General features: G+C 56.4%; 2 protein-coding genes across 2 annotated transcripts; one reads left to right on the forward strand and one right to left on the reverse strand.

Moving 5' to 3' along the window:
- The first annotated feature begins 818 nt into the window (after positions 1-818).
- STX6 (syntaxin 6) lies at positions 819-13,724 on the forward strand. Its single transcript, XM_080349012.1, has 8 exons — positions 819-892; positions 3,002-3,171; positions 3,773-3,867; positions 5,501-5,563; positions 7,481-7,603; positions 8,841-8,947; positions 10,510-10,604; positions 11,834-13,724. Exons 1-8 carry the CDS (start codon positions 858-860, stop codon positions 11,908-11,910), a joined length of 765 nt encoding a protein of 254 aa, XP_080205138.1. The 5' UTR covers positions 819-857; the 3' UTR covers positions 11,911-13,724.
- A 988-nt stretch (positions 13,725-14,712) lies between these two features.
- On the reverse strand, positions 14,713-23,020 carry KIAA1614 (the record flags this gene model as incomplete). The annotated part of the gene is given in 9 exon segments (XM_080349056.1): positions 14,713-14,906; positions 15,247-15,431; positions 15,545-15,657; positions 16,172-16,379; positions 17,084-17,261; positions 17,264-18,549; positions 20,483-20,635; positions 21,740-21,803; positions 22,414-23,020. Coding segments are annotated over 9 exon segments (2,988 nt in total).
- Between the last annotated feature and the right edge of the window lie 2,562 nt (positions 23,021-25,582).

Genomic DNA, 25,582 nt, shown 5'->3' on the forward strand with positions numbered 1-25,582 from the left:
TGTCATGAGAGCAAAGATTTGGGGGATTACTCCTGATTGAGCCTCTGCAAGCTTGACCATCACGCCTGTCTGCCCCACAGGACTAACACAGGGACATCCCCCAGCACTGCATGGGCACCCTTCTTCTCCTGCCAGCTTTTCTAAGCTCAGGGCTATCTATGCTCAAAGTTGAGCCTGTTAAGAAGCCCAGAGATTTAAGAGAGGAGAGAGTAAGGGAACAGGAGATCGTCACCATGAGGTGGACAACAGCCAGGAGGCAAAGGCCTGTTCTCGCCTGGAGGTGGGAGGAGGAAGGAAGCGGTGCCTGTTCACTGCAGGGCAGGAAGGGCGAAAGGGAGCCGCTCTCCCCTTCTTCCTCCCCCAGTGGGCAGGAACGCAGCCTGGCCAGGCCACTCACACCCAACACCCTGCCTGGGACCATGACTTGCTACCCAGTACAAGAGGCCGACACGCAGGAGACACAGAGGAGGAACATTTTGCCTCAGAGCACTGAGAGGCCGCCCGGGGCCTAGTGGGCCGCAGGCTCCCAGGGCCTAGCAAAACCCTCACAAAGAGCCGGGACGACCCCATGCGCCTGCCGCACACCCCTCCTGGAGGGTCATTCCGGCCGGCAGCAGGCTGGGGGCACCCGCCGCCGCCCCCCTCGGCAGTCCCTGAGTACCGGCGGTCCCGCCGAGGCGCCGCCTCCTCCCTCCGGCAGCCGCCTTGGCGGCGCAACCGACGTCACGCCAGCCCAACGCCGGCGGCGTTTGCGCAGGCGCGCGGCGCGTGACGGCACCGGGGGGCGTGGCGTGGTGGAGGGGGCGTGGCCGCGGCGGCGCTGGGGGCGCGGCGGCCGGGGCGCGGGCGGCAGCGCCATGTCGATGGAGGACCCCTTCTTCGTGGTGAAGGGGTGAGCGCCCGCCCGCGGGGGGACACCGCGGCCCGCGGGGGGCTGGGGAGAGGGCTGGGCGTGTCCACGGGCGGGGGAAGCCTGGGCACGGCCGCCCCGCAGCGAGGGAGGCCCGTGGGCGTGGGGGGTGCGCGGCGATCGGGGGTCTCTGAGGTGACTGGGGTGAGAGAAAATGGCGGCCCCGTCCCCCCGTTGTGCGGCTGCGGGGTCTGGGTCTGCCCGGGGCCCGGCGGGGAGGCCCGGGCGGTGTCGGGCCGGGCCGGGCCTCCGTGCACGGAGCGCTCCGGTACCCGGGGGTGCCCCTGCAGAGCTGGGGTTCCCTCAGGCCGGAGAACGCCCCGCAGCACCGCCCTGGCTCCTGGGACAGCTTGGGGACAACTTGGCCGCATGTCCCCGCCGCCGGGCGATGTGGCAGTGGCCGGGGAAGTGTCACCCGGCGGGGGTGGCGGCCCCGAGAGGCCCCGGCCGTGGTGTCCGGGAGGATGGAGGGGAGCGGGGACCGGGCTGGGGGAGAAACTGCGGCGTGGCCGGCGGCCATGGGAGGAGTGAGCGGAGAGCCTGAACAAAGGCAAACGCGGACCAGAGGTGGTGGAGGCAGGAGGAAAGGAAAAAACTGTCATTAATGCAGTGAAAGCGCCTTAAGGCTCTAAAAACCACCCTGGGGTCAGCTTCAGCTTCTGCTGCGGAGCGTAGGGGAGCGGTGGGGGAAACGTGTGGGAGGGGATGCTGAGGGGAGGGGGATGCTGGGGGAAAAGGGGTGCTGTCACTGCCAGGGAAAGCGAATCACCCTGCCAGGTTGAACTGCTGCTAAGGGGGGAAAAAACACCAGTCGCTGCGGGTGGGGAGCAAACGTCCTGTCAAAGTTATCAGTGCAGTTCCCGCGCCATGCAGGGAAAGGCTGGGAGGGGAGAGGGGATGTGCTGCCGCTCCCGGTGTTAATTATTACCCCAGCGCATTGGGGTGGAAAGGGCTGGTGGTGGTGGAGCCAGCAGCATTGTGTTTGGTTTGCTTTCCTGGAGTTCATAACTCCTCCCTTCAGAGGACATCCAGCTCTACTTTAAATTCCTGCTTGGAAAAACAAAACAAAACTTCTGCTAGCAAGTAGTAGAGGGAACAAAACCTGCCTGATCCTCAGTGCAGGCTGCTGACTTTAGGGCACTAGATGTGACACACTCAGAGCTGTGGGTGTGTGAGGAGGGACAGGCATCGGGCAGCACTTCAAGCTGTGGTGTAATGTAAAGAGAGGTGCAGGCTCAGTTCATCCATCCTGGGCTTCCCCCGCTGATAACCCGTTTCTTCACACCTTTGTCTTTATGTGGATGCTGTGTGCAAGCTCTTGGGCTCGTGGTGGCCCCTTTCACACCAGCAAAGCCTGGTCTTTTCTTCATCCATCATCTCAGCTCCCCATGAGCAGTTCACAGCTCATGATTGTTGGTTAATACAGATAAATAACCATGCTGATGGACCGTGACCCAAACTTACAGACCCACTCACCCCAAACCATTCAAGCAGCGTTCAGTGCTGTCAGCAAACCCTGCCTTCCCGTGTTGTGAATGCACTCATCTCCAAAAAAGCTTAGAGCAGCAGGAAAGATTTCTGTTCGTAAGCCAGCGTAGTAGAACAGTGTGTTTTTTAAACACTGAATTAAAATAAACAGCACTGCACTCAACAGTCTGCCTGGCTGTGTTGTGGGGACAGTTCCTGTAATTCTGTGTGCCCTTGAGGCATCTTACATAGGTAGTCGAGAGTCTTCAGAGGAAAGCTGTTGAGAGGAATGCAAAACATTAATTGCCAAAGAGCTGCCTTGTTCAGATACTCTGCCCTGGCTTGCCTGTGTGACACTCGACACAAACCTCCCCTAAAGAAGCAGGTCCCTTCAGTCATAGCTAACCTATAAGTTGTTGCTGCTCAGCAATTTGTGCTGCAACAACAGACGGGATTGTCCAGCAGGTAGGGCAGATCCTTGTTTTACAAACTAAACGGGAATTTGTTTGAAAGGAAAGATATTTGGGAGAAAACTATGCTTCCCTGCTCAGCTGGACGCGGGGCTGTCCCGTCGTGGCTACTTCTGATAATCCCTTTGCTTCTCTTCCATCTCCCCGGCTGCAGGGAGGTGCAGAAAGCTGTGAACACCGCCCAGGGGCTCTTCCAGAGGTGGACGGAGCTCCTGCAAGATCCCTCAATCGCCACAAGAGAAGAAATCGACTGGACCACTAATGAGCTCAGGAATAACCTGCGGAGCATCGAGTGGGACCTGGAAGACTTGGATGAAACTATTAATATCCTTTCTGTGGTCCTTTGGAGGTTGGAGCATGCAGTTCCCAAGTTGTACTAAGTAAGCCGAGTACCAGTGCTTGCCAGTAGTTATTTTTTGCAGAAATTAGGACTGTTTGGGATTTAATTTTGCATTGACCTCGTTTTTTTCTCAAGCTGCAAATGCAAAATGAAGCCAAATGTGTTAAGCCAAAGGATTTTCCTCTTGCCTTTTTCTTTTCCTTTTTGACAAGGTGTATTCTAAGATGCTTTGTTCTAGAAAGCCTATTGTGTTGTATGAATTTGGATTTCTGTGTAGTCAGTAATTCTCCAGGCAGCCTTCCAGAAATACCCCTTTTCCCTTGTGTTCATCTGAGCTCTCCTGAAAGTGCTGCACGGCATCGGAAAAACAAAAAAACTGCAAGAGAGAAGCCTCACACTGGTGCCTGTACTGCACAGTATGTTCCTGCTGTACCTGCTTTTTCCTCCAGTGTTTTGTACTTTGCTATTCAAATTCTGGGAGAAGGCACATCGCAGTGACCATTTGGTAGACCCCCTCTGCACTCGGGGTTTGTGTATGTGTGTGTACCCCATGCCACTATGGAGACTCCTTGACTCACTGCCCACGCATTGTGGAGGCAAACCCGCGGAAATTCAACCTGGATGCGACGGAGCTGGGCATCAGGAAATCCTTCATCACGAGCACACGGCAGGTGGTCAGGGTAAGGAACGTGGGCTCGGGTGGGAGCGTGGGGAAGGCAGGGGGGTGATTATGTGGTTAAAAAGCAGAAAGCTTGTGGTCATTTCCGTGATGAAGCAGAGAGTGTAGAATAAACCTGCCCGAATGGGTTTGGAGGTGCAGACCTCTGCTGCTGCCCCTCTAAGTCATCACACCTCTCTTGCAACAGTGAGCCAGGGAACCTGTAGAAACTGGGAAGGAAGAGTAAAGACCCCGCTGCGATGCAGGGGAGGCTGGAACCTCCCCTCAGAGCTGAGGGAAATCGCAACTGTCCTGTGTTTTCGTAGCGCTAGTTTTCAAAAACAGAGAGTCCACTTTGAACGATGACAGATGGTTAAAGCGTCACGGTATTGACGTGGTGACTTCAACTTCCTACCGCTACAAAACAGTCCAAGATATATTTTTAACTCGGGGAAGCTTTTTTGTTTTTAGTTTAAGCTCACACTTCAGAAGCAAAAGGAGCATTATAACAACTTGGGGGTAATAAATAGAGAAGGAACATCTTCCCAAAAGCTTCACTGCTTGGTAACAAGCTGCTAGTTAGGAAGTTTTCTCCCTGTTAATAGCTACAATGAGCATAGCTTAGTTTCTGCTGCCCCTCATGACTGACATGCCTACTTCACAATTGCTGTGGCTTGTTACTCGACCTGCAGTCCTGTGGTCTGGATGCAGCTCCTAAGTCTTGCTGTCTGGGAAGTGATCCCAAAACTGTGCTTGCCCCGGGTAGCCGCAGTGTGCTCACTGCCTTGCTCTCAGTGGAGTCTCTCCTCAAACAAGCAGGATCAGGCAAGCCTGCTCTGTGGTCTTTTCCTGGCTGAAAACTGCTGGCTAATGGGTTTTGGAGCAGCATCTCTTACTGTTAAGTGAAATTTGTTAGTGGCATTATGCAGCTGACCTCCAGTTTCCGTGGGGGCATTTGTGATGCACGGCAGCATGTGCATTAGCCAGTGAGAAGTAACTGAGTGGGATCTGGTGTTCTTTGGTGACGTATTACGCATCTGTAAACAGTAAAATGTACCTAAATGTTCTGGTGACATCAGAACTGTGCTGCTGGGCCAAGCCCTGCTAGATTATATTTAATACTTGCTAATCTACACTATAAAAACTAGACTGTTGTGATGAGGAGCTTTCTGTGGCTAGCGACCTTCTACAGGAACTCAACGGCAAAACTTAATTGATAAAAGAGTAAATGTAGGCACAGTCGGGGAGTATGGCCACGGGACAGGACATCTGTCTCGTCCTCTGAGATACAAAACCAGATGTAACTGGGAATAATGTGGTTACAGGCTTTCAAGACCTTGAAGAACACGACTCTTCCTTACAGTCTATCAATGGGAACATCAGTTTGTAGTGGAGCCAAATGAGTAGTAAATAAGGAATGTTTTTAAAATATCCCATTGTCATTGATTCTAGTATTAGTGAAACAATGATCTGTGCTGAAGCTTTCTACAGTATCCTTCCAGAGTCTTCAAAACCATATGTTTTCACAGAAAATCTCCTTTCCCTCACTCCCCCTGAGGAAGTCTTGCTTCGTATAGACAGCCCTGTAGCACCTTGAGACTGTCTGTCACCTCAAATCCAATGCTCATGTGCTTCTTCTTTCATTGAACACACAGGACATGAAGGATCAGATGTCAAACTCCTCTGTGCAAGCGCTGGCTGAAAGAAAAAACAGGCAGGTGAGAACCAGAAACAGGCAAGTTAAGTGAATGCAGTGGCTGTTTGGTACTGTGAGGAGGGAGGAGGTTTTATTAGCTCTAGCGGCTGTTCTTTTAAGGTAGGTGTTAGGTGAAACTTCCAATTTCACTCACTCCGAGGCCTCACATCATAAGGTAGAGTGTACAGTGCTGATGAAAACTGCATAAGAGCTGTAATTACTATATATATCCCATCCCCTTAAACCTTTGTTCTGGGAAGGGGCTTGCATGCTGCAGCAAAGCTGCATGTTTGAACTGTGTCTGTTTTCCTGGCCTGAGAGTGCTGGTTCTTGCAGGCACGTTGCTGCCACCCTCTTCCAAGCCTGTTTCTTAAGGCAGTAAGTCAGCACTCACCATCTGTCTCCCTCTTCAGATCTGCTTGTGTACAACTGTCAGTGTTGCATCACCCCGTGGAAGGGGGAATCTCCCTCCTCCTCAGGGAAAACAGGCTCAGAATCTATGTCAGTGAATGTAATCCTGCACTCTGCTGTATTTAGGAGCCAAGATGCTGCAATATCCTTTCACACAGCTGCCTCTCGTAATAGTTAGCCATGTAAGAAGATGGAAGAAGCTCAAGGAGTCTCAGGTTGTCTGCACTTGTAATCTGAGGAATAGAAATAGATGCGGCTTGTGCTCCTCCCTGACTGACGGGGAGGCTGTAAGGAGATCTCAGAGCTGCCTCAGTAAAAGTTGATGCACGCTTCGTACAAGGAGCTTACTGACTGCATCAGTCTAGCCACTTGGAGCAAAAATTACAAACTACAAGCAGCTACTGAGAAGCACAGAGCTGATTGTGGAGCTTGTTACAGGGTTAATTAACACGATTAGTAAACATTTGAAGCAAAGTTCTTTGCACCCTTGGTCGAATAAGTCTGTAGCTGTCTCTGTGTTTTGCTGCTTTCCTTTGCGTGAAGTTCCTGCTAGCTGCAGGAGACCAGATGGCCCAGCTCGCGTGGCAACATCTGGCCAGGAAAAACTGACTTCCCCTCACCGTCTTCCTCTCCCTTCCGCAACCCTTCGCCTTCCCTCTAGACCACAAAGCCTGTGCTGGGCTGCAGCAGCTTTTCCAGCGTGCCTCTGTGTCTGGGAGGCTGGCTGGTGCCCACCCTGACCCTCACAGGCAAAAGCTGGCAAACAGAGGCCTTTCCGTTAAAACTGCAGCAAAACTGCATTCAGCTTTGCCTCCGCGCTGCTGGACAGAGCTCCCTAACCTGTTCATGGCACAGCTTGTCACTTGCAGGCCAGCTTCAGTTCCCCAGCATCTGTTGCTCCTGTTATTTCCCTTCCAGGCACCAGACTTACTCAGCTGGAAAGCTGTGTCTCTGCTGGCTTTGCACAAGCTTCTCCATTCGGGTTGTAGAGCGGGTAGTGAGGGTAATCTTGTACGCTGGCAGCTGAACATCATGCCAGAGGAACAGGTAGCCTGAATCAAAGCACATGAGCATACAACACCACTGTGGTTATATATTGCACTATTTTATTGTCAGCTCAACTGGTTAAGTTCTTTACCCTGACCCTGTTAAGCCCCTGTTGGTAGTAGCTTGGTGTTCCGCTCAAGCTATACATCTGGTAACATAATATATCCAGATACTTTCTAGCTTACATGCCCCAGCACGCAGTGCTGCCCCTCAGCAGACCTCTGTGCCGTGCAGACCTCCCGCTTCCACCGTCTGTTGTTGTACTCCAGGCGTGTATCTGCAATATTAGGCTGCAGAGACTTCCCCAGGCTTGCATTCTGGCATTGCGTTGTTTTAGTTTGTGACAGCAACAGAGCAGCAGGAAAAGGATGCTGTGTGCCTGCGTGCAGGAGTATCACCTCGTCTCCCTCCTCGCTACACCCTGCAGATAGACTGTCAGCAGACATGAGGGTGTTGCTAAAGGCTCTCTGCATCTTCTTAGGCACTCCTGGGAGAAAGCGGGAGTCAGAGTTGGAGCTCTGGACCTGACAAATACAGCCGTCTGGACCGGGAGTTCCAATTAGCGAATTCACACTTCATCGAGGAGCAGCAAGCTCAACAACAGGTAAGGGAGCTGGCACCACACTGACTAAATAGTTTTACTTGCCAAAAGGGATGGGGGAATGAGGTAAGGGCTGTAAGAGCCAAAAAAAAAATCCATTCCTTGGTTGGTTTGAATCCAGAAGCCTGCAAGCCCTCCTCTTTGCTTGCAGGTATACCTGTGTGTGTGTTCTTCATACAGCACAGCTTTGGATACATCTTGATGCAGAGATTTTTAACCCTGAAGTCTTCTGTACAGAAGACAAACAAGATGATCTGGAAGATGCAGCACGCTAAGCTTTAATACTACAAGGATTGCTGAAATCCTTGAAAGAGTAGAAACATTGCAAGCAGAAAAGACCCTGTTTCTTTTATGCAACTTCCCCTGGTTTAAAAAGAAAAGAGCTGATGTTTGCTGTTGTTTGTGTGCATCTTCATCAGAACAGGCTGGGAGCAGGAGCACGTGCCTGCTTCCTTTTCCTGCCTTTGTCAACACGAGATTCGTGAGAAAGCCTGTGCGAGGGGTTTGTGAGAACCCCAGCGAGGTGCTTTCCCCACTGCCAGGGGGGTTTGCCTGGAGCTGTGCCCAGGCAGCGTGCAGACCACCGTGCTGCAGCCCACCCAAACACCAGCCTTTAAATAGGCGGCGTCTTAGAGGTGGCTAAAGCTCCTGATCCGTGACACGACCCGGTCTTTCGTGTGAGTTTTACCTACTGACTCTAGGAAGATAAATAGATTCAGAAGTAGGTAACTAGGGTAAATCTAATCCTTAGTGTGACTGTGCCCTGAAAATGACTTAAAACATCAGCAGACCTATTCCTTTTGCACATTCTGAGCCAGGCTTGCTATTTTTAGCTGTAGAAGCTGCCACAGCCTTTTACTGGCATTAACCCCTTGTTAGCTGCAGTGTGTTCCAGGTTGCATTTCTCAGGCACAGCATCAGCATGGCTCCCTGGGGCCCACTGCCCTACCTGCTGCGTGGTTTTGGTGGCCAGTACCTGTGGCTTTCAAGAGTCACTTTAGCTGTGGGTGCAGCAGGGAAGGGAGGGGGACATGGCTGAGCTGCGGGTGCATTTGCAGGAATGTCAGGAGACTGCAGCTGGCTGTGCCGCAGGGATGCCATGACAAGGAGGCTTTCCTGCGGCTGTCACTTCTCCAGCATTTCTTTGCAACGTGGTCCTCATTTCTGGTGGATTAGCTCTGACCCCGCTGCAGGAGGTGACAGACCTGTCATTACCTGTTTCCCTTCTTTTTGGCCTCAGTTGATTGTGGAGCAGCAGGATGAGCAGTTGGAGCTGGTCTCTGGCAGCATCGGGGTGTTGAAGAACATGTCCCAGCGCATCGGCGGGGAGCTGGAGGAGCAAGCAGTGTAAGTGTCAGACGCAGAAAACCCGGTATGGGCCTGGCTGAAACACAGCTGGGACTCCTTGCACACATATCTCTGCTCCTGGTAGAGCCTTGAATTTACCAGTCATGCAGGCTCTCCTAGCTGGCCTTTAATTTTAGGCAGTGGAAAGCATTTCTTAGATCCAACCACAGTCTCGTTCGTTTGAAAGCCTGTGCCTAGGGCGGACTTAGCTGCCACTTCACCTTTCCTTCTCTCTTCTTTTTACATGCTCCCCCTGAGGTACACACTTAGCTCCTTGGCTTCCAGCAGTACCGAACAGATGAGGTTGAGGTGCTGTTTAATGGGAATACTGGTAGCCTTCCACCGAGTTTTGTGCTGTGCCTGGCTAACTGCTTGTCTCGGGAGCTCTCAGCTCTGCCTTGCCACTCTGAAACCCTCAGCACAGAGCTGCTATTGGTAGTTAAAGCTAAAAATAACCCTCACCCACGCAAAGGGTTAAAGGGTAGCTCACAAAGCCATTTGCATCCACCATTTACATATAAATTAGATTTCTTCCCCAGTGCATGTCCTTTGCAAACAAGTGCATAAAGTTTCCAGTTATACAGATTAACAGCTACCGTTTCCAGAGAGACTTGAAGGGTTCATGCCTAAAAACTCCCCTTGGCTGACAGGAGCCCAGAGGGCCATGTCCCTTGTGAAGAGATGTCTCCTCTGATGGAGAGGAAAAACTTTAAACCAATCTCCTGTACGAAGTGAAGTCTTGCAGCGTGAGAGTCTTCTGCTCTGACAGAAGCAGCTCAGTGTGGTGTGACTGTTACCAGATACCACATAAGCCATCAGTGCGTGCTAGACAGTAGCAAATAACTCCTGCAATTAGGTTTTTTTACAACTCCCCACTGAATGCAGGTTTAACAAATGCCCATGAACTCCAAATGAGGGAAGCTGTCCCTTTAAATGTGTTAAGCTTTAAAGTCCCGCTGGCTGGAGGTGATTGGATTGGTACTTCGATTCTGGATGTGCTTGTTTCTCTTCAGATGGGTTCTTGGCATTGATAAACATGGCCTCAGGAAGGCTTTCAGATTCACCACAGTCAGGGTGTGGAGGAAGCAGAGGGGTAACTTCCATGCAGAGTTTAAAAAGCACCTTAAAGCAATTGCAGATCTCATTCCTGCTTGATAATATGACTGGAACAATACTGTAACTTCACCTGCAAGCCCTGAACAAGAAAAGAGATTTAAAATCCAAGCTGGCACTTAGGTCTATCTAACCAGTCTCTGCTAATCACAGATTATAAATGAGACTTTGCTCTTAAAAGGAGGAAAACTCCTGCTCCTCACCTCACAGGGGTGTGTAGCGTTCAGTTCAGAGACCAGTTTGACAGGAGTCCCAAATTACTTCCCACCAAAGCAGACCTGCAGCTTCAAAAGGTTTTTTTTCCCCCTTGGGTACTTTTAGGAGACTGGGCTGCGCTCATTTTCTCCGCACTAATCACATCAGTGCTTTGATCAGTGTGTGAGAGTGCGCTGAGAAATCCCAAAGGGACGTGCCACTTGCTGACGGGTGCTGTGCTTCTCTGTCCCCAGGATGCTGGACGACTTCTCCCACGAGTTAGACAGCACCCAGTCACGGCTTGATAACGTCATGAAGAAGCTCGCCAAAGTGTCTCACATGACGAGTGGTAAGTCCTGGGAAGTGGGATCCGGTCCTGGAAAGAGAGAGACAAAGCCCACAGATCTTCGGGCTGGGACATTATGTGCTCCCACCCACCCACAGCCAACCCAGACCCGAGCAGGGGGGAGGCAACAGCTTTTGGCACTTGAAAAAGGGTGGAAAAAAGGTTCCAAGCCCTGCAGCTGCTCCTGCCCAGACACTGCTCTGCAGCTTGGCCTCTGCCTTTGTTTTATTTACGGATGCCTTTCTATTTATGCTGCTACTGCCGCGGTGGGAAAATCCCCTTCTATATGATAGAAGGGGAAGCTCTGCACCCTCCTCCTCTGCTGTGGTTTCCTGGGCTGCCTGAGGAACAAAAGCTTTCAAGGTGTCATAAAATACTCACCACCCTGCACCAAATGGCAAGCCCCGTCCCAAATCCCACCTGCCCTCGGGCTGCTGGTGCCTGCTGGCCTGCAGGCTTCTTGTCGGTCAGATATATCTCTCAGCTGGCAGAGGAAAGAGGCGATTTCTGTGCCGAAACCAGGAGAAAAGTCCTTATAAGGCTGTGCCCGGAGCCAGTGGGCTGGAGCAAGCGGGAAGCCCGGTGTGCTTGCTGGGAAGTCCCCGCTGCCTCACTGAGCGCTGGCAGTGTGCCTGACAGTCACCTCTTCCCTTACCCCTCTCTCGTGGGTGCTTGGGCAGCTTGTGGAGACAGCAGTGAGGCAGGAGGAGAAGTGTTTCTGCTCTGCAAGATCGGGCTGGTTGGGGTATTGATGGGATTGTGGAAATACAACCCTAGAGAGACCATTTGGGGCTGCCAGTGACAGCGCGACCACTGGCTAACCTTGTGTATCTCTCCTTTCCTCTGGGTAAAAAAGCACTTTGATCATTGCTGTGTGCTTCTGAGAGCTGTGAAAGAGCGTTTCTGCTCTCCCAGACCCCTTCTTGCTCCTCAGGCAAACAGGTCACCTACAAATCAGCAGCACAGCAGCTCTGCTTGTTCCTTACAGTTGCATTTGAACTTGGTTGGGGAAAAGCCTCAAAATTCCCACAGCTGTCCCCAGAAATGCATGTATCCTAGAGGAGAAAAACTGTGGCCCTGTGGAGTGTGCTGCCAAAGGAGCTGCCACTTTGGCTTTTTATGGCTGCTTTGAGCTTAAATTGGGCTCCTGGCAGCACAGCCAAGAAAAGCTCTCCCCAGATTTTCCTTCCGAGTTAAAGCAGGAAGGCTCATGCTCCCTTTTTTTCTTCCAGATCGACGGCAGTGGTGTGCAATTATCATCCTCTTTGTCATCTTGCTGGTGGTGCTCATCCTGTTTTTTGTCCTGTGACGGACTGAACTTCCTCGGACACCCCCTCCCCGCCCCCTCGCCCCCCTGTAGCACGGGGAAGTGAAACTCTCACCGTTTCCGTCCGCCTACAGAGCTCCCCAGCGAGAAAACCCGCACCCAGCTCTCACTGTTCTCCTCTGAGGACCACGGCTCGGTTCCACCGGCATCTCACCTGGCCCCAGGGAGAGGAGGTAGCGGACTGGAGCTGCATCCTTCCCCGGCGCCGTGCCATCTGGACCTGGGCTCCAGGTCTGGAGCGAGGCAGCTGGAGGGGAACTTGACCCCCCCGGTGCAGGTAGGAGCTGGTGGCAGCGACCCTGAGCTGCCTGTGGACACCCAGCAGCGAGCCCTGGGGAGGACAGGACTGGGGGTGCGGGAGGGATTAATGAATTCCCTGAGCATTACAAACCACATCGTCAGCCTGTGGGTGCTTAACCAGCCAAAAGCATCACCAGGAGGAGCGGTGAGTTATTTAAAGCTTTTAAAATCGCCTCCTTCGTTATACAAGCCTTTCAAGCTCATTGACTTGATGCTTCCTTTGCCCTTGTATAACTGAGAAACTGCTTCTGTTTAACAGCTGCTTCCCCTTGGCAAGTGATTTGTCAGGTCTAAAATAACTTATTTTTTTTAAGGAAAAAAAAACTTTAAAGATTTTTTTGATGACCATTCAAGGCACATTCTCTCTCTGGGTGCACAACACACATTAGCAGAGGAATGGGGCTCAATTATGTATTATAAGTGCATATGAACTTGTAAATAGGATGTCTTAATTTTTCCCAACTGCTATTTTTTTTGATACTTCCATTGTAAGCAACCAAAAGGCTGGAGATTCAAAGCTAGGTCTTGTTTCTGTGTTATTTTCCAGTCCTTTTGTTACCTTTGAGTTGTTCATCGCTCGAATTGTCTCAGCAGTGTTGCAAAGCCTAAGGTGTCTCCCCACATACAGCAAATTTGGAATTAGCCAGGTAGTCAATACCAAAATGTGGTGAGAAGATGTTCACCTTGGGGAGAAATGTGGATGGGGGTTTTGTGTTGCAAAAAATGGTTGCAGGAATATTGGGGTGACCCTTCAGGAAAGGAAAAAAGAAAAACACGGTTTCTTACCAAAATCTGCTCCCATATTTAAAGTTGCAAACACCACAAGACTCAGGACAGGCTGGCTTTTGCCTTCCCATCTGGGTCTCAGATGGGGCTGGGGGAGGAAATTAATTGGTGCTGATGCTAGGACTTCTGCTGAAATTGCAATTTCGCTCCCCCCCAAAAAAATAATCGTCCCGGAGCAAGAAGCCCACCCCCCGACAGCTTCACCTCCGGGATGCTCAGCCCAGATTGAACACTCCTCCCCGCCGGGTTTGCGGTTCCCTTGAAGCAGCTGCATGACCCACCGGTGCCGCACCGTGCCTTCTGCAGCCGGATGGGGAGCAAGACCAACCCCCTGCTGCATCCCCAACCCGCACTAATTATTCCGGCAGTTGCTCTTTCTCCTTGCAGAGCACCTCCTTTCTTTTGGTCATGCTGCAAGAAATACGTGGCGTGTCCTTTCCAAGGCTGTGGCAGCATCTGTGCGGCTCCTTGGGCTTCATACCTCTCCAAGAGCAGGTTCCCAGGAGTCTGAGTCCAACCAGGGCTCATTGTTGGCCGGTATTTGGACACCTCCAATCCCCGCGTTATTTTCGGCATGGTTGTGCATCCTCGGGCAATAGCTCTGTGCAGGACTGCTCCTTCATTGGGATGGTGGCCCAGCTGCTGGCATCACCGCAAGCCACCGGACCATCTTTGGTCCCTTTTCCCTTCTACATTTGCTTTTTCTGTTGTTGGTGGTGCCCCTCATTTAACACTAAATAAATGTGTTGCTGCTGCCTGGTGTTGTGCGGCAGAGACCACCGGCTGCTGTTCTTGCAGTGACCCATGCTCGGGGACAAGCAGGGGGCCTCCTGAGAAAAGCTCCTGCCAGCATCTGCGGGGCATTGCCCTCCTGGCTTTTAAGGCATAATCGGTCTCTGGGGACCCCTGGGGATGTCCCCCTGTCCTGTCCCTGTTTCTCCACCCCACAGACCAAACAGGTCTTCAGGCCCCAAAGAGCTCCTCCTGCCCTCAGCATCCCAGCTCAGGCTGTCCAGGGACCATGTGCCATGCCACCCCCTGCCACCACATGCCTTCAGTGCCACAGACAAGCCATCCACCATGTTTACACCGGCCCAGGTGGGGCTCAGCCCAACCTGAAGGTACCCACACCCACCCCAGCACCCAGAGCCACCCCCGGCTCCTGCACACACCAGCTGCCCCCTGACCCTGGGGCTGGGCACGTTCTATCCCCCTGGCCAAGTGTCACCACCCAGCCACTCCGTGCCACCCACAGGCCAAGGGCACTGCATTTTGTGATTACATATGTATATATATATATATTTGGTTTTTTGCAGTTTGAAATAATTTAAAAGAAACGCACCAGCGCAGGTTTCCAGCATTGGCAAGGAGCCTCGTGTCCCCTGGGGGATGCAGGGACAGGGTTGTCCCCACACTGGCCTCTGCAGCCCAGCAGGACAGAACCGCCCAGGCTCGATGGCAGGGCTGAGCTGTCCCCTGTCCTGGGGACACCTCGGGCAACTTCTGGAGATGCTGGACACTGAGAGGGGGGGGGTCCTTGGTCCCACTTTGTCCCCACCACAGCAAGGAGCCACGTATTGCACCAGAGCAGGCAAGTCCTGGTACCATGGGGTCCATGCGGCACCATCCTGCAGCATCTCGGGATGCTGGCGGGACATCATCGTCCTCCCTTCAGGGTTCCTGGGATCCATGCCGGGACTACCGGGGTGGTGGGCGGTGCCGGAGCACGCGGAGGGACAGGGTGTCAGCCTGGAGCAGCAGGTCGCGGATTCGGGCCAACCCCAGCCCCGAGACGGCCACCCCGTTGACCTGCAGGATCTCGTCCCCCACGCCCAGGAGCCCCGCGTACAGCTTGGCTGTGCCGGCGTCTGCCATCTCCTGCACGTAGACACCTACAGAGAGGGACAAGGATGGGTGACACGCCCCCAACTCTGCACCCCATAGCTTGGGTTGTGCCCCCCGCCGCCCCGGGCTGCACACCTGTGCAGAGCAACAAATTCACCATACATGGCCTTTGAGATGTGGGTGCGTGTCCCAAGCCAAGGGCTAGTGGACACAAGGGACTGTGTGTGGCCAAAGCCACACGTGACAGTGTCCCTCCCACATCCACCATCATCCCTTTGGGGCAATCCCCCCCTCACCCCCAAGCTCCTGGGGAGAGACAAGAGCCACCACAGAGGGGCTGTGCCTCCCCTAAGGTTAGTGTGACACATCGGGACAACCCCAGCATACCTGTGTCAGGCCGTCCATGCCCAGAGGTGACACGGAACCCAAAGGCGCCATGGGGGGGTCGCTGCAGCTCCAGCTGGCTGGTGCCGTCGGGAAAGACCTCCACCACGCGCCCCACCGCCCGCAGCCGCCCCGGCGCCCCGATGTCCTCCACACTCAGCGAGCGCCGTGGCCCCGAGCCCCCCATCCTGAGAGGAGAAGGGAGATGGGCTGAGCGGGGATCCCATGAAGCTTCTGGGTGCCCAACATCCCAAAACAGCCTTCCTGGGCACCAGGGGGGACATGCCAGGCCCTGTCCTACCTGTCGGGCGCAGGCTGGGGCAGGAGGTAGGCGCTGGCGCGGGGTCCCTTGCCCAGGGCAGGGTGCAGGCTCTGGGTGGAGGTGGCTTTTTGGGGCTGGCAGAAGGGTGACACCTATGGAAAAGCACCTGGCTGAGATGGGGGTGATGGTGAACAGTTTATGGCAGTGCAGCCCTTCACCCACCAACATGCCCAGGGAATGGGGGCACCCCACACCCCTCATCTCCCTGCCCCCCTTGTCCCCCCACCGGAGCCCTCCCCAAAACACCGCTGAGGGGGATGAGCTGGTGTCCCCCACTCCGGGCCAGGACACCTGTGCAAAGAGCAGCGCTTGTTGAGGAGGCACCTTGCAGCTCAGCAGGCCAGGACACAGGAGCCACAACTCAGAACCGAATTACCCCAAATGTGTTCTTTCAGCCACCCCTCCTTCACCCTCCCACTCCCCGTTTGGCTCTGGGCTGTTCAAACCCAGCAGGTTTGGGTTGGCACATGCCCCCACACCCCCGTGGGATCTCCTGGGGCCACAGAGCGATGCTCAGAAACACTTCACCCCCCAGCACCCCTCTTCTCGCAGGATTGCCCCCATCCCCACACTGACACTCCCCATGGGGGGTACATTTTGGCTCACCAGCGTCAGGGACTGCAGAGACGGCGACTTCTTCAGGCCGGGGCCGTCCGGAGGGGCGGCACCGGGGGGGGCCGGGAGCTGCTCCATGCTGTAGCAGCGGAAGCGGCCCAGGCGCTGCTTGGTGCTCTGGCTAAGGCTGCTCAGGAGCTTCTTCAGCCCCGACGCCGACGCGCTGCTGCCCTTGCGGCTCGCGGGCCGCCCCAGCTCCCTGGATGGAGAGGGAGAGATGGTGACCATCAGCCGTGGTTGTCCACCACAGTCACGGTCACCAACCACCTTTGCAGCTGGGTGAGATCGCAGTGCGGGGTGCAATGGGGTGCAGCCACCTCCCTGCAGCAGTAACCCAGCACACAAAAGGGGTGGCTTGACCGCCAAAGTGACCTGAAGAGCTCCCTACCCATTTTTTCCCCATAATTTCAGGGGCTTAACAAGCTTTCAGACCTCCATCACTTTCTGACTGAAGGGACTACATCCTGCTTAGGGGCTTGAAAGCCCCAGTGCTGCCTCCAAACTCTCCTGCCAGGCTGGGACTTGCTGCGCCTGGGCGCAGGTCCAGCAGCATTGTGTTTGACGAGCCCCAAGGCAGCCTCAGGGCTGGCAGCATTTAGCAGCTGATTTTCCCCAAAAGGGAAGAACCTGGCACCACGCTAAACACCTCCACGGCCACATTTGTTGGAACAATGCTGGCAGAACCAGATGTGGGAGGAAATGCAGCTCCCTTTGAACATATGTGCCAATTCACTACTTCTATATTGCATTTTCCGGGTGGTTTTTGGTGCCGAAAGGCAGATTCCTACTGGGAAGCCCTGGGGGGCTCAGCCCAGTAGCAGCCCGCTGTACTGAGGAGGGATGCGGAGGATGCAGCACCCACCAAAGGGTGCAGGGTACCAGCAGCCCCTCGCTCACACTCACCCAGAATCTGTGCTCCCAGCCGGGGGCCGCTGCTGCTGCTGCTGCGCTCGGGGTGTCCCAGCAGCTTCCCCAGGGGGATGAGCAGCCTCCTGGGGTGCGAGGATAACAGGGCCAGCGACAGGCTGTGACGGTGCCCCTGTAACCGCAAAGAGACAATCACATCCCCGCCTCATTGGAGACCACCCCCCCCAGCACCCCCATGCGTGGGTCTCTTACCTCTGCCCGTCCCTGGGGGGTCCTGCCCATGGGTGTTGTTGCAGTTGTTGGTGGACAAGGCACGGAGTGGGCTCCCTGGGAGCCACCTGGGGCTGCAGGGTCCCCTCCGCTCCCCTGGCCCCGTCGTGCCCCTGGGCTGGGGGGGCCCAGCACTCCCACCATCAGGCTCCGGGCTCCGAGCTCCTTGGCTTGATGCCCGGCGGCTGCTGCCAGAGAAGAGGGCTTTCCTGCAAGGCACCTGGGCGCAGGCCTTTTTGGTAGTGGGGGGAGCGGGGAGGTGGGTGCCTGGCATGGGGGTGCCAGCCCCCGGCTGTGAGGAGGAGTTTGGGGGCTTGCTGGGCAGCTGTGGGGGATGAGTGGTGTTTCCCAGCCCCTCGCCACCCCTCGGATGCTGGTGGGGATCTCCATCCTCCCGACTGCTGGCTCTCCCCAGTGGTGGAGGACAAACAGCCACTGGCTGGCTTGTGGTGCCATTTGAGCCTCCAACCCCTGCGTGAGGGCCACCATCAGCCACACATGTCCCCTTCCCAGCTCTCGCCTCTGCCTGTGGGGCGGCACGGGGGGCCCTGTGCCCGCGAGCCCGGGGGTCCCGGTGCCCCCGCAGGTGGGTGCTGCGGGGTCCTGCCTCCTCGCTGTCTGTCCGGCAGCCGTCGGAGGTGTCGGTGCTCTCCAGGGCAGAGTCCACCTCATCAATGTAGGTGACGTCCCCGATGTACGTCTCCTTGATCTTCTCAGTGTGGATGCGCTGTCGGGAGGGCAGGATCCACAGCGGGGACCCCCGTGGCCCCAGAGCCCTGGTTTTGGGCTCCGGATGGGCAGCGCTCAGCTCACCACTGTCCCCTGGGATGCTCCCTTGTGCTGCAGGGCTGCTTTCAACCACATCGGTGGCTGCCGATGTCTCCACACCCCGTCCAGCGGTGGCACCAAGGAGGGAGCCACAGGCACTGCACTTGCCCCCGGCCACCAAGTCACCGCTTGGGGCTTTGTGCTGGCCGGCCCCGTCCTTCACTTGCCCACTGGCAACCGGTTCCGTGGAGGAGAGCCCCGAGCCCAGCGCCCGCCGGTGCCGCAGCTGCAGCCGCTCCAGGTACCGCACCTCGGCGTCGCGGGCCGACTCGTCCTCAAAGCGGACGCGGGACGGGGAGGGACCCCGGGGCCGCCGCGGCCGCCCGCAGCTCGACTCCCCACTCGACGAGTCGCTCAGGCTCCCGCCGTCCCGGGGGGCGACGCTCGGCCTCCCGCTGGGCTCCCTGACGTGAGGACAGACAGACGGACACACGTGAGCTGCAAGGGCTGCCCAGCTCCCTCAGGAAAAGCAGGAGATGGAGCAGGAGGAAAGTCCACCCAATGCCGCACCGTGGTGTCCAGACTCAGTCCCCACCAGCCCCCTGAAGCTGTGGCAATGTCCTGCTGCCACAGCCTGACATTAGCACAGAATTCACAGAATGGTTTGTGTTGGAAAGGACCTTAAAGATCATGTAGTTCCACCCCCCCGCCACGGGCAGGGTCACCTCCCACTAGACCAGGTTGCTCACAGCCCTGTCTAACTTGTCCTTGAACATTCCCAGGGATGGGGCACCCACAGCTGCTCTGGGCAGCCTGTTCAGTGTCTCACCACCCTCATGGGGAAGAATTTCTTCCTCATATCTAATCTAAATCCCCCCTCTTTTAGTTTAAAGCCATCACCCCTTGTCCTACCACTATATGTCCTTCTTCTGTTATTCAGGAAATAAAAGCAGTGCTTCTGAACCAACTTGTCCATTTCTTCCTCTCTGCTTGCTTTTGTGCCCTGCTATTTTTGCCATTTAAAAAACAAAACAAAAACACACCACGAAACAAAGGAACCCCCTCCCCAAAAAAACAAGCACAAAACTTTCTGCCTAGGTCATCCTTCTTCCCTCCTATAGTGTGCATCACTTGTGACATTGCGATAAAACACAATTAAACACCCCCAAAAATGTTGTAGTGGAAAGACTTGACATGTGCCTGCACAGAGGGGCTGCTCACGCAGGGTACGAGCGCCAGACCCTGGGGCTCTGCACACACATGCACACTCTGCACACATGTACATGTGCTCTGCACGTGTGTGCACGCTCTGCACACACACCTGCACGATTTGCACACACATGCACACTCTGCACAGATGTACATGTGCACACTCTGCACACACATGCACACTTTGCACACACATTCACACTCTGCACACATGTACATGTGCTCTGCACGTGTGTGCACACTCTGCACACACACCTGCACGCTTTGCACACACATTCACACTTTGCACACATGTACATGTGCTCTACAAGCCTGTGCACACTCTGCACACACACCTGCATGCTTTGCACACACATTTGCACTCTGCACACATGTACACGTGCTCTACACATGTGTGCATACTCTGCACACACACCTGCACGCTTTGCACACACATGCACACTCTGTACACATGTACGTGTGCTCTACACACGTGTGCACGCTCTGCACACACACCTGCATGCTCTGCAAACACATCTGCACACATGTACTCGTGCTCTACACACGTGTGCACGCTCTGCACACACACCTACATGCTCTGCACACACATCTGCACACTTTGCACACACATTCACACTCTGCACACATGTACGCTTGCTCTACACACGTGTGCATGCTTTGCACACATATACGCTTGCTCTACAAGCCTGTGCACACTCTGCACACACACCTGCACGCTTTGCACACCCATGCACACTCTGCACACACGTACGCGTGCTCTACACGCGTGTGCACGCTCTGCACACACACCTGCATGCTCTGCAAACACATCTGCACACATGTACACATGCTCTACACACGTGTGCACGCTCTGCACACACACCTACACACCTACATGCTCTGCACACACATCTGCACACTTTGCACACGCATTCGTGCTCTGCACACATGTACGCTTGCTCTACACACGTGTGCACGCTTTGCACACACGTACGCTTGCTCTACAAGCCTGTGCACACTCTGCACACACACCTGCACGCTTGGCACACCCATGCACACTCTGCACACACGTACGCGTGCTCTACACGCGTGTGCACGCTCTGCACACACACCTGCACGCTCTGCACACACGCCAAATCCACACGCAGCCCCTAGAGCCCCGTGGCGGTGGGGCGGGTGGCAGGACGCGGCCCGCGGGGCTGCACTGACCTGCTCGGGGGGGCAGCGGCGCTGGGGAGGAGGAGGATGTCGTGGCTGGCGCGCAGGGGGTTCGTCCGAGCCTTCATGCGGGCGCGCTGCAGCAGCTGCTTGGCCTGCTCGTGCCGCGGGCTCAGCTCCAGCTCCTGCCCGAGGACACAGGCCCTGCGGCCCCGCAGCGGGGAGGGGGATTAGGAAAAAATAACAGGGATTAGACGTGGTTTAACGGTGACGACGAGGCCGGTCTGCCCAGAGAAAGCAGGGCCCAGCCTCAATCACTGCACAGCTCGGGCACCGGGGCAGCCGAGGCAGCGCTTTGCACCACAGGCATCCCAGAGGTGGATGGGGAAACTGAGGCAGGCACTGCCTGTGATCTCTGCCGGTGTAAACCCGCAGTCATGCAAACGCAGGTAGGTTTGGGATGACCCCTCAACTCAAACCTGGCTGCCTTCTCTTCCTTGCAGGGGGTCCTCACCTGCACCCCAGTCCCAGCAGCTGCAGAGTGGGGGGACCCATGGACCGTGGTAGGGCACAGCCCCACTCTGGCGCTGCCTTCCCCAGCCGCCATGGCCCTAATCCCCCTGATTAAAATAATCAGCTCAGGCAGTCACTTCAGGGACCATGGCCTTAACCGCTTCGCAGCAGGAGGGTGGGCACACACCGACCCCCAGCAAGCCCCCTGTGCACCATGGGGGCCAGTCCCCCTCTGCCCCCAGGGTTCAGCTGCCCCTGCTCCTGGGAGTGCAGCATCTCCGGCTCAGCCTCTCACTGATAAGCCCCAGCATCCACAGCACAACCAGTAACCACAATATGGGGGAGGGGAGGTCTTCCCTGCTCGCTTGTATCCCCCACACAGTCCCCGGCTCTGCTCCCCAGCCCACCTCCATATTTTTAGCTCATACCTCTAAGTTTTATCATTAGGCCAACAAGATTACACACACCTGCCACCTGGATCCTCTTAAGCACCTGGGGCAAGTTTCTGTGCCATCCTCTTCCCCAGCTCCCTTCACATGTGGGGTCCCAGCAGGGACCCCCATGCCCAGGCACCATGTGGACAACCCAGCTTGACTCAACCCTCCCACCCATCTCAAACCAAAGCATCGCTGGAGCCCATCTACTCTTCCCTCTGCTGGCTGCAGCGCTGGGGGGCTGCCCCACAGCCCGGCCAAGCCCCTGTGATAATCTGTGGGGTACATTTAAAATATAAGCCCAGGGAGGGGAAAAGAGGGAAATGTCCCCCCCACTACCTCCACACTAGGACCCACCTACCTGGAGCCCTCAGCGTCCTGCAGCGAGACCCCCGAGTCCCAGTCCCCGTCACTCACCGGCACCTCTGAAATGCGAGATGGAGAGAAGCATCAGCCTGGCCAGACCACAGTCTGCCCCAGTTGAACCCCCCAAGCCCCAGCCCCATGGCTCAGCCTGTCCTAACACCCATTTTGGTGCTATCCCAGCTCTGGGAGAGACCCCAGAGGAGCGGGATGTAGGGTGACACCACCTGGTGCGGGGTGCACTCACAAGGATGGGGACCACGGGGTCATCAGGGCAAATGCTTTTGAAGAAGAAATTAATTCCCTTTTCTGGTGGCAACTTGCAAAGGGAAGATGATGCCCATGGACTGCAAATGCCCCAGTAAGTCGGTTTGCTGCTTTTAGCAGCGAAATTCCTCACCAGGATGAGGGGACCGGCAGCTGGGACTGTGAAGTGTCCCAGTCAAGCAGCACCTCGTTTTGTTCACAAGCATCTCCAACAGCTGCTGGGGAAAGGGGTGCAGCATCTATGGGGGGACAGGGCAACCCTGAGGTGTGAACCAGTGCAGAGCTGTGCCTGCAGCATGGGGGGCGCTGAAGGACAGCACCAAGGACCCCCCTTCACCCTAAAGCTTTTCCATCCTGCTCCCCCTGGATCTACTGAAACAGCCACCACCTGCCCAAAATACGCACCAGAGGTGGTGATGCCCAGCACCTCCTGCAGCAGCCGCCGGTTCCTCTCCACCCGCTCGGCCAGTGAGAGACTCTCCCAGCCTTCTGCTGCAGGGGGGGACCCAGAGGGACCCCTCTTGTCCCGCAATGGGGTCCGTGCCTCTTCTTCCAAGGGAGGTGCCTCATGGGGGGAGGCAGAGCGCTGGGTCCCACCGCTCTTGTCATGGGGTAGCTCAGTGCCTTCTGGCACATCACCCTTGGGTGTGGGCACCCGCCAGAGCCCCGGGGTGCCAGTGCAGGGGGCTGGAGGGGCCGCGGGTTCCCCGCCGTCCAGCATCCCGTCCGTCAGGTACGTGCGGAGCTGAGCCCGCGGTTCCGCTGCATCCACATCCCCCCCCGGCTTCCCCCGCCGGGGCCGCGACTTCTTGGGCGAGGGGCGTTCGGGGGCAGCTGTGGGGGTCCCCAGCCGGCCGGCCCCACGCTTCTCCTTCAGCGCCTTCACCTTGCTCTCCAGCACAGCATGGGGGCCGTGGGTGGCCTCGGGGTGCTCCGGGGGGACGGGGGCTTGGCCATGCTGCTTAGGGGGCCGCAGCACCCGCCGCGTCTCAGTTGATGAGCCCCCCTCCATGTGCCCTGTGGGGAGAAAACCAGCATGGGTGACCCCCCCATGCTGCCTTCAGCCTCCTCCTCCTCAGGACCCACCTTGGCGCCTCCTGCAAAACCAGCATCTCTCCTGCCCGCCCCGAGGCTCTGCAGGGAGCACAGTCATTGATGCCCATGCCCAGGGGACAAGGTATGTGGTGGCACTGCAGTGCACAGCCCGTGGGGAAGGGGACAGGGACGTGGCACAGCACAAGGTCACCTACAGCACTGACACCATAGCAGCATTGCTCTGGGGCAGGGGACACAGGCCAGCAGTGGTTCCCCAGAGCAGGTGGCCGGGGCTGAGCAGGAGCGTGGGTGCCTGCCTGTGCCAATTCAGGTGCCCTGGGGCACCCAGCAAAGGTGCCCTTCAGGGAACTGTCACTCTCAGAGCCAAATCAGGGCCTCAGAACCCCAAGAGCCATCATCCCACACGGATACAACTCACCAAAGGTGCTTCCAGACAGTCACCAGTCCCCGCTCCGCCTCGGCCTCCAGTGTCACACGTGTCACCCGTACTGTACCAGCATTATGGTCCAGGTGTCAGCTGGGTGCCGCTGCCCCCCTGCACCCCCCCGGGAGCATCCCCTGTCCCTGCTGGCACCCCCTGAGGAGCCTCCGCCATGGTTGGGGCTGCGGGAGCATCCCCGGGGTACCCCCATACCCCCCTGGTCACCACAGCCCCTCGCTGCCCCGGGGCAGAGCAGTGGCAGGACGGGGCACGAGTGGGAGGCGAGGGTGTCCTTACCCCTGGAGCAGCATCGGGAGAGGGCTGGGAAGAGGGAGAAGAAGGCGGAAGAAGGGAAGGAAGCAGGGAAGGCAAAAAAAAAAAATTGAAAAAAAAAAAGACGAACCAGCAAATCCCAGCCCCTCCAGCCCAGCCTGAGCTCAGCCGCTTGGCTGGGCCATGGGGCCGCGGCAGCCCTGCCTCCCGCCCAGGCCTCCTCTTCCTCCTCCTCCTCCTCCTCCTCCGCACGCACCCCACGCTGGGGCACCCAGCCAAATCCTGCCCCAGCCCCGACGCCGAACCGCCTGCCCCCTCATGGCCGAGGGTGGCCCCAAAGGGCGATGTCACCATGGCAGAGGGCGGAACGCAGCACCCCGCGCGGGGACACAGGGACGCCCGGCTGCCTTGGCCGGCTCTCTGGAATGTCCTTTGTCTGGGCTGTGGGTTTGGGAGCGAGCGGGTGAGGGCAGCGTCCCTCCCCAGGCCTGCGGGGGGGCACCGCTGGGAGGTCTGTGCTGCACCAGGGGCTGGGGCTCCAGGAGGGCAAAAAGGGTGAGGAAGGTGGTCCTGCCGTGGTCAGGGTGTTTTCTCTAACAGCCGTCAGACCGGCAGCAAAGCCTCCCAGCTTTGGGCACCCTCCTGCGAGCATCACGTGTTTGCAGACGTGCAAAATGTTGCTGTTTTTCAGAGGCCAAATCCTGCCCGGACCCCCTGTCAAGGCAAGGCCAAGGGCTCCAGACCGAGCATCTTCAGGGGGAGGGTGGTGGGAGCTGAGCTTGGTGTATCCATCATCATCATTATCATCCCCAAAACCAGCGTGCAACACGCACCCCACAGAGCCACCCGCATGGAAACCCCCTCCCCTGTCCTCCTCCCCCTCGAGACCCCACTAAACTCATAAGGCCGGAGCGGGGTCCTGGGTGGGCAGCACTTACCTGGAGCCACGGGGGCCGCCGTCCCCGGGGGGCAGGACGGGAGCTGCGGGGGCCATGGGCGTCCCGGCCCCACGCCGGCTGCTGCTTTAAGCCGCGGCTTTTGATTTTTGTGATTGGTTTCATAATCCCGATCAAAAGGAAATCACCAGGATTATGAAATTGTTTTAATCCTCCCGGGCTCCGGCCACACTGACCCCTGCCAGCACGAGCAGCAAGAAATCAGTTTTGTCTTCTTAAAATGTCCCCTACCACCCCAGTGGCCCCACATTGTCCCCTGGCTGCTCCCAGGAAGGTTTGGCTGGAAGACGCTGGGACCCATCCTTACCTCCATGTCGTCCTGGAGAGGGATCCCGGCTCCTCTGCCGGGGCTGGGGAGGTGAAATTCGCCTGGGAGGTGTTGTCCCCATGACGCTGGGGACAAACTGCCCGCTGAGGTGCCAAAGTCAGGGCAGGCGGGCTTCTGCCACCAGGCAGGGAGCCGCGGGCAGGATTAAACCTCTGGGATGCAGCTGGTGTGAGCAGCACCAGGCTTAGAGTGATTTCAAGGCACCGGGCTCTCTCTTCTGGAGGAAGATTGATTGCAAGAGATGATGATTAAGAGATTTAAGAGAGTAAAATGAAAGCACAGACCCCAGACAAGTCAGGGTTGGGGCTGCTCAGCCTCAGGTCACCCCCTGTGCAGGCAAGATGACACCCTGAACCAGAGACAAGGTGGAGAGAGGCGACCAAAGGCTCCCAAAGAAGGACCAAGAGCCTTTTGGTGGTCCAGCACAGTCTGTGCAGGAGGGTTCCTCCAGCATCACTTGCTGTGCGTTGGGTTTGAGCCCTCAACGCCTTCCTGTGAACCCCAGGCAGGTTGGGAAACCCTCCTGCCCACGTCCTTCCT

Source organism: Nesoenas mayeri, assembly GCF_963082525.1.
Source record: "Nesoenas mayeri genome assembly, chromosome: 8".
In the NCBI taxonomy this organism is placed as follows: Eukaryota; Metazoa; Chordata; class Aves; order Columbiformes; family Columbidae; genus Nesoenas; species Nesoenas mayeri.

Bases quoted from the DNA above. Each gene is read 5' to 3' on its own strand.
- STX6 (XM_080349012.1), top strand. From the start codon at position 858: ATGTCGATGGAGGACCCCTTCTTCGTGGTGAAGGG. The intron at 893-3,001 runs GTGAGCGCCCGC...CCCCGGCTGCAG, and splicing joins CCCTTCTTCGTGGTGAAGGG to GGAGGTGCAGAAAGCTGTGA. The intron at 7,604-8,840 runs GTAAGGGAGCTG...TTTTGGCCTCAG, and splicing joins AGCAGCAAGCTCAACAACAG to TTGATTGTGGAGCAGCAGGA.